We start from the raw sequence: 14012 nt of genomic DNA on the forward strand, positions 1-14012 counted from the left end.
GAGATCAGCCCCGGTGATGGAGGATACGCAGTACGATTGTCTCTTATGTTATTATTCCTCCATTTAGGCTCAGATCGTTTTATGTTTGACGGCGCACTGACCGGAAATGCAAACTTCTCTCTGACGTTAAAAAGTAACGAGTCTGTTTGAAAATGTAAGAAGTAGAAAGTACAGATACTTGTGTAAAAATGTAGGGAGTAAAAGTAAAAAGTAGTCAGAAAAATAAATACTTAAGTAAAGTACAGATACCTGAAAAATCTACTTAAGTACAGTAACGAAGTATTTGTACTTCGTTACTTCCCACCTCTGCATATTATATTGCAGAACACAGATTTTAAAAAGGGGTAAAATTCAATCACTAAATGCATTTTCTTTGGTTACTGTTAATATGACATCAATATGTAGAAACGTGCAGATTGAATTTCGATGTGAGGAGATGATGATATCGATAAATCTTGTTGTATTGAATATTTAAATCAAATATATAAGCATAATTAACAACTTCTTTGTGTTTGAACTGTAAACAATATTTATAACCAATTATTTCTTAAATAAATAAAGTTTTAAAGTCAAATGTTAAAGAAAATAAAGAGAAAAAAACAGGATATGCACGGTACGTTGATCATTACATTTTCTAAAAATTCAGATTGTAATCTGAAACATCTTACCAATCATCCATCCTTTGAACACAGCGCTTAGCTATTAAGTTCATTTCAATTTGTGCATCATTTGAAAAAGGTTAACCTGTTCATTTTTATTTATCTAACATCACTTCTGTCTGTAGAGGTACTTTTTCCAGAGTTCAAAATATGGAGCTGGATTGTGTGATGAGTTATTGCTGCAGTATATGAACCTTCCAAATATCCACTATTAGGCTGTGATAATCAGACAGATGACTGTGAGTGTTTGTGTGTCCACGTGTGTGTAAATGAGAATTTCTTCACTGCTTCTGTTGTTTTATGATAAACACCGTCACGTCTGCAATCATTAACATTTTCCTGCAAACCTTCGTCTTCCCAAAGATCTTGCTGACACCTTGTGGCAAACAGTGAGATTGCAGGTTTCTGTGACGACAACGTCAAACTAGGAAGCCTAAAAAAAAAAAAAAAACCCCTTCAAAACACGGAGTGTGGTTGTGCTAAAAGACCAATAAAACCAAAAGTAATTCAGACACATTTGCAAAAATCTATCTTTTACCTGTCAGTGTCCTATAATTTAATCTCTTTTAGTTATTTTATTTGACATTTAATAACAACAAAATCAACAGTCACACGTGTTTTCACTATATAGCTTGATACTCAACAGGTGGCTGGTCTGTAGATGGCTGCTGCTTTGCGATTTGAAATGTTTTCCTAAGTAAGCAGTATACACTGACTTCCTCTCTCACGCGCACCACGCTGTCCAGCTTTGCCTGCTGCTCTCAGATGTCAGAATTTGGCTGGAGAACAAAATGATTTCAGTCCTGGTGTGTATTACAGACAGCTGCTATATTTAAAACAATCACTGATGTAGGTTTTAATTAACTGCTTCTTGAAGCACTGTCAGTCATTACTGAGTTCAATCACGTTCCTTAATTCCATTAAGCTTCTGGATAATTTCATCACTATAAATTCAGAACTAGAAACCAAACTACATTCCAAGACTTCTGTATCAAATCCCATGTGAGTTTCACATAAGAGGATAAATGATTTCCTTGGTGCATGGCTTCATTACTGCTAATTGCACTGCAGCTGATCTTAAAGAAAGAACTTCCAGAAATGCTCTGTGGTGACAAGAATGTGGGATAATTGAATATTTTTCAGGAGAATGAAGTTTTGAGAGAGATTCTCTGTCTTCAGGTGGCTGAGAATTCAATAGAAGCTACAGATGGGGAAAAAAGTCCCTGCAACAAATAAACATAAAGACACATAATTAAAATACAAATAAATATTATACAAATAAAATATATAAAATGAAATGTAGTAACTCTAACCGTGCCCAAAATAACTGAATTAATCTAGAACTGTAGATACCACTGCAGGATACTCTATCTCATTTTTTCCAAGACAATAGGGTTTATTTCACGATCCAACACTAGGTGGTGCTAGAGGTTTAAAATACAACTTGACTCAACCTGACTGGCAGTAACCGTCTAATAAATAAACACACCTGGATACACACGGCGAATCATTCTCTAATGACGTAATCTCGCTCATATGCTTTTTTTTTTTTTTAATGCTATGACTGTTTTGTAAGAAACAGCTGTTTTAATAAAAAATCTTAATAATAATAATAATAATAATAATTAAAAAAAAATGAAACAGTTGAATTGACGATTCATCCAAAAATTATTGTAATTCTGCATTGACCAGTTTAATTACATGCACCAAACAACCTGCTCAGACTGAGGAAAAACAAAACTATATGAATCCAAATCTTTTTTGACTGATTTACGGAAAGATTTTAGGGGTAAAAATCGAAACAGATTATAAGTCTGGAGAAAAGCAGTGTTGCTGTGAAAACATCATCAAACTGAATATTTAATGTGTTCACTTTAGAATTTAGGACTGTGTTGTGTATAGGAAGGCCATTAAGGTCTCTTGAGCAAATATTAGCTGAAGTCAGACACATAAATATCTAAATATATAGAAGTAGATGGAAATGGTCTGCAAGTGAACTTTGCATATTTCTTCATATTTATTATGATGAAAGTACCTAATTGTTAGAGATGGCACATTGTGAGTGTCTTATAATAAACCAAACCCCCCTGTGTGATTAAAATAAACGAACTGAGAATTACAATGTTGCCACGCTTTGTTTTTGTTTTCTGTAAACTGAAGCTGGGTGGAGAAAACGTGTTATTAACAAAGCCAGAGTCTGACATTTGTTTCCCTCTGGGAAAATATTCATAGTGTAATTAACTAAGCTGGTATATTCTCTGCATATTGGATAATAAATGAAATGTACTACATGTCTCAAAAACAACATTTCTGACAAATTACACACTTAGTTTCACCACCTGTACTGTATGTCACCACTTCAGTACTGTATGTATGTAATATGGTCAAATATGGTTACACTGTCCGTTCTGTTCCTGAGTAAGGATGTTAAATAATGACTATGAAAGTGTTCATAAAGTCACAGACCTTTGACCCTTTGGTTATGAAATATGATCACTTCAATTAATTACGTCATTGCCAAGAACATGTTTGCTTGTTACAGTTACTTTGATATTTAATGTTTTATCACTAAAATGTAATTGGTTCATCTTTAAGTCAAAGAAAGTTTCTGACAAATTTGAAGAAATTCATTCGTGGAGTACCAAAAATTTGAATAGTGACATGGAGTCACACTATAAGCATGTTATTATATGTTACTATACATAGACATTCAATTGTGTTGCCATATCCAGTATTCTTTCAGCTGTTTAAATTGTTTTACATATCATGACTGAGCTGCTGTGGTGATGATGGTGCTGCTCTCTAACTTAGAAATCTTTGTTTTCACCACATGAGGCGCTTTTGCTCTGTACCATGCTCTCAGTGTTCATATAATACTGTTTCCACCAGTGATCATCAACATGTGTCTCCCTGAAATTTGATGCTGCCTTCCAGAATCACTTGTATTCAAGTAAAAAAAATAATAAAAATATTGCTGTTTTATTAAGTGGAGGACATAAAATTTCTCAGTGACATTGTCTATACTGCACCAAACCTGAAATTTACCCATAACATCTCCATTCAGTTCTTTCAAAATGACTTCCAGATTTGTCTTTGATAACAGTTCCCTAAACTCAGCTGCTCTAAAGGACATCAAGCTGCATGTATCTGTCTTTAAAAACTTTATCTAAAGAGGATCTGGCACTCAATGTTTCTGTTCATGGAGCTCGAGAGACTTGATCTTCACAAACGCACCACCCCGTCCAGCCTTCAGGTTGTGTTGTTTCTTCAACATCCAGCTCTTCGGCTGAATTGCAGAGGTCTTGTTTGCCTTTATATTTGCCTGGTATCCACCTGGAAGTGGTACAAAAGCACAGTTGTGCAGGAAGCTTCTGCAATTTCCTCCCTCTTGCGTCACAAACGCATTACTGTGCCTCTCACCCAAACCACAACCACATGGGACGCAGTGCAGCACTGGAATTTTCCCACTCACAAAAACATATTAACTGTGTGGGACTATGGGCTGACGGGCCTGAGCTGTTGCTGTGATCACCTCAATGAATGAGCCTCTTCTTAGCAGCACCTGCCATGATTTAGCAAAAACTTTTTAAATTACCCTCACTCTATTACCTATATTTAATTTTGATAATCCCCTCTATTATCTCTGGAAATTTTCATGTTCTTGATATTTTTATTGTACTGTTACCACCTATTTAAAAGTTCAGAGGTGTAAATGGATAAAAATGACAGATTACACTGATTTAACTCTTTCACCTTGCTGCAAAATCCATGATTTGGACTTTTTTTTTTTTAATGAAGTTCCAAATTCATCAGCCATTAAAAAAACTACAACTATTTCTTTTAGTTCTGTGAATTATCCATTGCCCGATAGTTTTCTCAGTGACTCACCACTGGGTCATCATTGGTTTCAGGTATCATGGTAGTTCTCCAGTGCATGCTGCATTATTCTCCTTCCCAGCACTAGAAACCTGGCACTGCAGAGAAATACGACACCCATTACTGTAAGCCAGTTCAATGCAGTTCAGTTCAGGTTTTTTATATAGTGCCAAATCACAACTATTGTCACCTCGAGGGGGCTTTATACCACGAGGTAAAGACCCTACAGTATTTTGGAGAAAACTCCAACAGTCAGACGATCCTGTGAGGAAGCACTTTGTGTTTGTGGGAAGGGGAAAGAGAAAAGAAAGGGAGAGCATAGGAAGATGGGACAAAACACAACCTATGCTCAGTGTATGTATCGCAGGGTATCACAGAAAGTCCCACAGCAGTCTAAGCCTATAGCAGTATAACTAAGGGATGGTGCAGTGTCACCTAATCCAGCCCTAACTGTAAAAACAAATGTTTTGAGTCTGTTCCTAAAAATAGAGAGGGTGTCTGTCTCCTGAATCCAAACTGGGAGCTGGTTTCACAGAAGAGGGGCCTGAAAGCTGAAGGTCCTACCTCCCAGTCTACTTTTAGAAATTCTAGAAACTAACAGGTAGGCCAGCAGTGTGAGAGCGAAGCGCTCAATCAGGGTCATATGGTCGTATGATGTTCTTAAGATATGATGAGGCCTGATTATTGAAGGCTTTGTATGTTAGGAGAAGGATTTTAAATTCCATCAGGAAACCAGTGAAGAGAAGGTATTATAAGAGAAATATGATCTCTCGTTCTTATCCCTGTTTAAACTCTCACTGCAGCATTTTGAATTAACTGAAGGGAAACTTTTTTCAGGCAGTTGTTGTTTAGTTCCTCCTACAGAGAAATTAATCTTGAAATGAATCTTGCGAGTTTCCCTAAAACCTATAGCATTATTTTCATCACTTTCAACCAGAAACAATATCAAATGAGTGAAAAAAAAGACCACCCTCTGGCAGTTTTAATTCACTGCATTATTAAATAAAAGAAGATAGAAAACAGATCAATTTGCCACTTGGACGGTGATCAATGCAGCAACACAATCACATAAAAACAACCCTGGGCCATTTTTAATGATCATTTTGTCAACATGAATTAAACAGATATGAATGAAGACAAATTGCATTGCATAAAAGAACCTGTATTCTTTCTCAAACTTCACTTTGAGCACTTGTCGAGCCAAAGTTTGTAGTATCTGCAAATAGATTATCTTATAGTTGTTTTGGTAGGATGTTTCTATGGAACAAGCTCCAGTTTAACAGCTTAGAGTGCTTTTATATGATTTACAGCCATCAGAATAGTCTCATATATCATCAGTTGTTTTCAGATATATTCTAGTTAATAGTGTTCAGGTTACACTAAAGTGTACCTACAATAGAAGCTAATAAACATCTTGAAAATGTGTCTGACTTCTGTTTTACACGACAATCAAGAAGTATAACATATTTGATATATATTCATGTCCATTAAACACACCCACATTATCTTTGGGCCAGTAGAACCTGATTTATCTAATATTTTCAGTGGCATTTGCTCGATTGCTGAGACCCATTTGACAACTTTTCCCACTACGGGGTCCCTCGCCCACCCTATAATATGCCAGTTAGAGTCCAATATAGTATATTTTTTGCAGATATTTTAGACAATGCACCAAATGAAACACTGACAAATGCACTTTGCACATAACAAGCTATTATATTTAGCCTAACATTAGTTTTTTCTAGTTTTCTCATGTTCTTTGTTCTATTTTACCAGTTTCTCCTTTATATGTTTTGCACATTAGTGTCGGGCAATTACAGTTTTCCATCAGTTTTATTTGAATGGTTTGTGGCGCTCTAACACACGCGCACAGATTCTGAAAGCTTGGTAATCATATACTCGGTGCTTACAGTAATAATAGTGCAGAGACAGGTAAAGCGTATAACTGAAGTTGAAGTCACGCTTTGTTCTCGCTAGTTTAGTTTGATATATCAGAAAGAAATCTTTTTTTTTTTTGGTTCATTTTTTATTTTTAGGCTGATTTGGTCATTTTTATCAAGTTTCAGGATTTAGATCAGTCTCTAAGTAACATTTACATGCAAATTATCTTTTTTTAATTATTATAATTTTGGGCATTAAATGGCACCAAATGCCCAATAAGCAATAATGTGCAGGCTAAAGATGGTATCCTCTTTTACCTTGCTCTATGGAATGACTTTCACGCTTGGCTGCTGTCCAATTTTATCTCCAGGAGTTGCTAGGCGACAGGATCATCCTCATTGCAAGGGTATTCTGGAAAATGATGGAACCAATAAATGAATTCTCTGTAACATATTATCTGCCTTCAACATTGTTATCACATGGGTCAGTGACATCGAGAGATGCTATGTAAATGAACCATTTTAGTGGAGCAACATTACTGCACAGTGAATCTGCTTAATCAGAAAATACTTTGTAGCCACGGTGATGCTGTGCTGTCTGAATTGATACATTGTCTAAGTCACATTAACAGCAACTACCAAGTAAAGCTGCAGAGGATGAGTTTGGTTTTTGTCACCTGTCAGAGGGGATCCAGTTTGTTATAACTTGGTGACAAGTAGTCCAAGTTACCACCACATTCATAATGCTTCACTATTATTTTTCTCAGTCATGTCCTCCTTCTGCTAAAAGGTGCACTGCCTTTAATCTCATCTTAATGCTAATTTTTCTGTCACTGGTCTGCTCACTGAACTCTGCAGATATTTGTTAGAGGAAAAGATTGATTTTATCAGTGTTGCGTATTTATTGCAAACTGTGCATTGCCGATGTAATTTGGTAAAATTTTACTTAATTCATCGTATTGTTTTACAGAGAAAATAGTTATTGATCAGAAGAAGAAGAGGATTTCTGCAGCCTAACGATTCCCATAAACTGTAACAAATAGGTTCAGTACAAATCTGCCTAGTATGGGACTCGAACAGCTACAGACCACTTTCATGCCGAGAAGACATTTAATTGGCACTACAGACGTCCCGCTGAAATCTGCTGACCTGAATTCAATGATTCAGAAGTGGTATAATGACAGCACTGAGACGGCACTACAGCAGAGAACAAATAAGAAAACACAGTTAAGCTGTCCATGAAATCTAGATAAATCCCACCAAAAGGGAGAAGAAGATTACTATTGTTTAAATGTTGTGAAACTGTTTTTGCCTGATAATTAACTGATAAGGTATGACAACACGGACAGAACAACTTTAAAGATACTCCTGGACTGCTGCAGGTTTTTAATTGCAATGTAAAGCTATTAATAAGCACCAAGAGTCAGAGATATGAACTCAAAAAAAAAATCCTCCGGTGTCTCATTTTATTTTTGTTGACTGTCTAAAAATACGCCAGTAATAATAAACAAGCTGGGACTAAAGACAGAAATAAATATATATTTTTAGACAGCACACAAAACATTTATAAGACAGCACACTCTTAAAAAAAAACACATTATCTGAATAAATACTAACATTTTTTTTTATGATTGTTCGTATGCTCTGCAGATCCATACGCCTCTGACTTAGAGGATTATTCCAACTGACAGTACATCTGCACCCGCGAAACAGCCACTGAAAAACAGGCTGATCATGCTGAGAAAGAAACTTAATAACCTGTCCACCTCACTTAAACAGCAACGAGTTTTGATTTCAGATAAATCCTTTGTGAAATTTTAATTACAGCATCAAAGCTGTAATCTGCCCCTCAGAGGGACAGAGCTGGAATGAAGTCCAGTGAATGGTCACTGCCACAATGTTGACAGGCAGTTCACCAACACCATGCGTGTCATTATAATTTTTCCACACCAGCAGCTCTGAAGAACACAGAACATAGAAAGTGTCACAAAAAAAAGGTATGCATATTTTTGTAATACTCTTTATCACCACAGGGGGCGCTAATGTGTTACCAAAATATACAATTTGCAAATTTTTTTTAAGGATCTTGTTTGCAGTTTTAAAATCAAACTCAGTCGAAATCATTAATAAACTATCTAATATGAAGTCTAAAGGTGTTTTATTGACCTAAATGTATGGAATGACTTTCAAGCTCAGCTGCTGTTCAATTTTATCGCAGTGAGTTGCTAGGCAACAGGAGCATCCTTGTTGCAAGTGTATTCTGGGAAATGATGGCACCCATAAATGAATTCTGTAGACCAGTAACTTATTATTCCCCACTGCTGTGATGTGGGTCAGTGGAAGAGAACTCTGCCATGCAAATGGGCCATCAGCTCATTTAGCCGAGTCATTCCAGTGTTTGCTCTGTCCGGCCTGGAGAAACACACACACTCTCTGACCCCCAGTATAAATTAATGGGTAGGTATGTGAGCAAAGGTTTTACATTATAATGCCATTTTTCAGTTGGTCTCATTAGAAAGCAATAAGTCAAATAACATTTTAAGACAAATCTTAAGACAAAAATTTCTAAGTAATATAATAAAAATGCACACATTTAAAATGACAAAATGGACATTTTTTAAATTTATTTTTTAGTTTATTATTATATAACTCAGTGAGTAAAAGGGTGCACCCTGCCTTTTTCTCAATGATAGCTGAGTGGGCTCCAGCCTCCCTGCAATCTTGAACTGGAAAGTGGAAGAGGATGGATGGATGGATGGATGGATGGATGGATGGATGGATGGATGGATGGATGAGTGTTTTGTTTGGTGGTTTTCAGATGGTGATAAAGTGTAATATAAGGAAGTATAAACAGATAAATCATCACATACATGAAAAATGCTGTAAATCTAAAATTTGACACTTGAAGCCAAAGGACAAGAAAAAAAAAAACACACCTATCATCTGTCCCATAAATATAATTTTCACAATATATAAAAGATATACATCAATGCTAATTATTATAATTAAAAATGCATCATTAACAAGAAGCCAGCAAAAAGCTGCAGGTAAAAAAATACAAAGAAGACAAGCGTAAACAGTGACAACACCAGATAACTTCATTTATATGTTAATAGGTGCAGCCACTGGATTGGCCACAGTCTTTTCTATGCACTGAATGATGACGGTTGTATCTGATCCCATCTGAGAGGGCTGTGGTGGCACATCAGACTGAAAAGGGTTGGGAACCACTAATCTACTGAAACTATAGCTCTTTAAACAGGAAACCTTCTACGTTTCGACCATGATGAGGAGCAATGTGAGTTAATGACTCTTCTAAATCACATGAACAGCAAGGACTAACTACTGCCGCAGAGCATTAGCTAAATCTTAATCACCTGCCAGAGGGGATCCAGTTGCCTCATTCATAGTGAACGGTACTCTAAGTTGACACCTGTGAAATACCTTTGCCTTTTAATTAAAACATTTCCATCACTCAACTCTCATATTTATACAAAGAATATCTAGTCAGTGACCAGATTTTGCTGCTTCACATCTTATCTCTATATTGTGTAAAAAACAGCCCTCTGAGGTGTATTATATAATCATGAAAGATACATATCTCATAAATGGTGGAACTAACTAGATTATATAGGCCCTGTCTGCAGAGTGGCTAATGGAAGCTGCAGTGTAGTGGAAATAAGACCTGTTGGCTTACTGTGTTTGCCTGAAATGCTAGCCCACCAGGCTTTTTCACCACTGTTCTCACTGAGATAAATCCCTGTTGCACTTAGTAGTCATCCATTTTTAATGCCATAGCCTCAGCTGGAGATACATGAAGACAGAGGAGGGAAAGCAAGGAGGGAGGGAGGGAGATAGGGAGGGAGGACCTGCCAATATGTGGATGACACCAGACGAATGCTTCAGGCTAATATGTGTTTGTATGCTTAGCATCAGCAGCAATTATGAATGTCTAAGGTTGTTTGGCTGGTGAGACAGACAAAAGACAGTAGGGCGATTCATGAACTCATCATGATTTTAGAATATTTCCATCATTTATTGGACATCTGTAACAAACCAAGCTGCTGGAATAAATCATAAGTACTCACAGCTGCACAACTGTGTACAGCTATGACTTTTTTTTTTTTTTCCAAAAAACAAAAAGCAGCAGCAAGGCTTCCTGCCTGTTTTTGAACCACATAATATGTCTGCAGCAGCCATTCCACAGATGGCAGGCAGGGAAGGCTCGGAGAGCCAGCTATTCAATCCACTTCAGCGCAAACATGATCTGTTTGAATGGCGAGGCATAAGCCAAGACATTCTTGTGTGGGAAGACCTCCCTAAACAACTGCTAACAACCCACGGCGCTGTGCTTGTCTCTCAAAGACAAATCTTTAAGATATGAGAGCAACAGATCATTTGAATTTCTCCAAAAGCAAAGATTAAGAGTAGTAAATGTAAAGTGGTAAATGTAATCTAAGCAGGGCTTTATGTGATCCACACACAGGCTCTGTAGAGTCAGTTCATGACTGAGAGAGTCAGTTAGCTGGCCAATTAGGCCAAGCAAAGCCATTTCTTTGTTTTAGTCACCCCCCTCCTTCTAGATTTAGAAGTCAGTTTGGGAATCACTAAATCAGTAAAAAGGGTAAACTCATTACAGAACACCACCACATGGCTCCAAATATTTCATACGTTTTTATTTCTCTAGTGTATTTATATGTTGTTATTCTGCACAGCAGCATACAGGAAATTGTGGTAAAATATAAATAACAAAGTTCAACAGTGTTTCTTTTTCTCTTATTCATTTAATCCAAAAAAAAAAAACCTCTGTTAAAAGTGGCAAATTTTATCAGCTTTTTTTTTTTTTCAATATCCACTCTCTTGCACACTCTCAAGAATGCAACATTGAACAACTAAACTTTCAAAAGTATGGGTATATCACTATTTACAGACAGGCTCACCTTCTGGTGAGCAATGCTTATAGCTTCTTGGAAACTTACTTCCATTATGTTAAATGCAACAAAATGAAAATACAATTATGTTATACAAAGATCAAAAATACCTATCAAAACCCTTATTATAAATGGCAGCACTATATCAATAAACTGCTGTTGACATTTTACGTGTAAGTACAAAATCCTGTTGAGGTAGCGCCCTCTGAAGTCACTTGTAATGTTAAAATACTGAATAAACATCACTTTATACACAATACAGCAAATCTTTCTTTTTTTTTCTTCAATTCAATTGTATTCCTTTGGTAAACAAAACTGTCAGAAATGTGCAGTCCTGCAAGTGACACTTTCAATCATACATTCACAACATTTTTGCATCTTTTTGGGATTCTTCAGAAAAGAAATAACGGGATAACATGTTGTTGTTTGCTAACATTCATTTGCTATTTCCTTTACCCCCCACGCAGAATGAAAGGTAAATGGGACTCGCTCCGCTTCACAATGCGAAGCAGACGTGCCCACGAGACTCTGTGGTGAATGCATCGTGAGGGCAAGCTAAAACAAAACCACCATTAAGAAAGAGAGACCTGACAGAGAAAAGAAATCCAGTGTGTCACCCTTATTTGGGAATGTAAACATAAAAAAAAAAAAAAGTGTAGAATAATATCTCTCATTAAATGCAAAATCAGGTTACTGTCTCAACACATATGATTGGAACAGAGGTTTGGCTTGGCAACAACTGATTATAATGTTCCCCAGAGAATATGAGCCCTGAACAGAGGGCACATTGTCTTTTCTTTCTTTTTTTTTTTTTTCTTCCTGCCTTGCAGATTGAATGTCAACTTTTACAGCAAGTTGGAAAATATGTTGTGGAGTTTTTAGGCAGGCAGATGGGATCAAAGAGTTCCTCCTCCAGTCAGACTCACACAAGTATTCACTAATGACACATTCTTGAGCTTCTTTAATGGCAAACATAACTTTGGTTTCTAAGACGTGAAAGAAAATCGTGGCAAGCTTAGCTCACCATACAAAAATACTTGGTAGAAAAAGGCTATGACATTCATCCCCTTTGCCAATGTCAGTGTGTTCCCTACATGACCAAAATACTTTTTTATTTACTCACACTTTGTGATTATTGATACATATGTGTATGCATACCCACACTCAAATGCCTACAGACTATAAAGAAAAATAAATCCAATGTATAAAGCATAAAATTATTCTATGTGAATAAAGGAACTATAAAAATATAAGAGATCTTAGAGAAACAAAAAAGATAAAATCAATATGTTTATGAAACTGGAATAAAGGCTAGAGCCGAAATCAAAACAGTCATCTGGAAATTGTTCAGTGCAATTTATTTTACTTTATAGTCTTGCTTGTTTAAAATATTTTCATCCTCTTACCACCCACAGCCCTCCCACCCTTTAATGGTCGCTGGGATGGCTGGTCTTTTGACAGTGGACAATATTTTATCGTATGAGCATTGTCCCCGTTGGCACTGCAAAGGGGGCAGGTATAAGCCCTCAGAATCGGGCACACAACCCTGCCGTCCGGAGTCTTCAGGACGTGAGAGCCGTACACCTCTTCGGGCGCTCCGTTATTTCGACAGAAGACGCAGATTTTGGGCTCCTGTTTGCTTCTGGAAGCGGGTTTGCGCATCTTCTTCTCCATGCCGAACAGATCGAACCCAGCGAAGCTCCCACCAAAGCCCACCTCCCGCTCCGGCAGCTGGACGCCGAGCTGGTTTTGGAAGGGGCTCAGTATCGAGAAGCGCTCTTTCAAGTCCAGGATGGAAGCTGGTGGGGGGCTCCCGGACGGGCAGCAACAATCCAGGTGCCCGCTTTCTCCAACGGCGCCCGCGATTAAGCACGGACACGCCGGGGAATCGTCCAAGCCCAGAGTCGCTTTCAGGGACTCAGTGATGGAGTTGGGATTTTGGGGCATGCTGAGCTTATTATTCTTCGTAACCAACGTCGTCAGCCCAAGATAGTCGTTCCAAAAATTAAAAGTATAGTCATATGGGCTGCGCGCATTCAGATAGTTGTGATTGAGAAAATCCATGGCCACTTCTGCTCGTTTGCTTGCCGTAAAAAGGCGAAAGAGCCAGAGTAATCCGTAAAGTCTTTGTAGCCAGAGTTCGCTTCCAGGTATGGTTCATGTACAGCGATGTGGTCTCCAGTGTTCCTGTTATGTTTGAGCGTCCTGCAAACAGGCTTTCTGGTTTTAAGTACCAAGAGGGCGGGGCGCTCTCCCTTCAAAACCAAGTTCCTGATCAGGTCCAAAGCGAGCTCGCTTTCTTCAAAGCCACATTTAGACACATTTGTTTTCTTGCATTTCTCCACACCAGTCATCATTCTGCCATCAAGACATTCGGCAAATTTCATTAAAAACGGCTTGTTAATAGTTAATGATTCGAACAAGTGCGCAGAGCAAATATTTCGCTCACAAAGCCTTACTCTAGTTAATTACATTATTCCAGCGACTGCACCAATCAATTACAACTCGGCTTTTCGTTCCCCTTCGTACTAAAACAGCACAGTTCCGCGTGTTTCGTTAATCAATATCGTTAATCACTGCGTGTGGATACCATCAACGCCAACCCGGCCATTCACAAAACTTAACCCGTTGTGTGCCAAGAGCATGGGCCCTTTGTTCCTTGCAGA

At 37.6% G+C, this 14012-nt stretch overlaps 1 protein-coding gene across 1 annotated transcript; it reads right to left on the minus strand.

The window, feature by feature from the left end:
• Positions 1 to 11067: 11067 nt before the first annotated feature.
• Positions 11068 to 13616, minus strand: nanos1 (nanos homolog 1). The gene has a single exon (XM_030738586.1). It carries the CDS (start codon positions 13408 to 13410, stop codon positions 12730 to 12732), a length of 681 nt encoding a protein of 226 aa, XP_030594446.1. The 5' UTR covers positions 13411 to 13616; the 3' UTR covers positions 11068 to 12729.
• Positions 13617 to 14012: the final 396 nt, after the last annotated feature.

The sequence above is a fragment of the Archocentrus centrarchus genome, chromosome 10 (genome assembly GCF_007364275.1).
Source record: "Archocentrus centrarchus isolate MPI-CPG fArcCen1 chromosome 10, fArcCen1, whole genome shotgun sequence".
Taxonomy (NCBI): Eukaryota; Metazoa; Chordata; class Actinopteri; order Cichliformes; family Cichlidae; genus Archocentrus; species Archocentrus centrarchus.

What these genes read in the sequence shown, in the direction of transcription:
- nanos1 (XM_030738586.1), bottom strand. Translation starts at nt 13,410, where the DNA reads ATGGATTTTCTCAATCACAACTATCTGAATGCGCGCAGCCCATATGAC.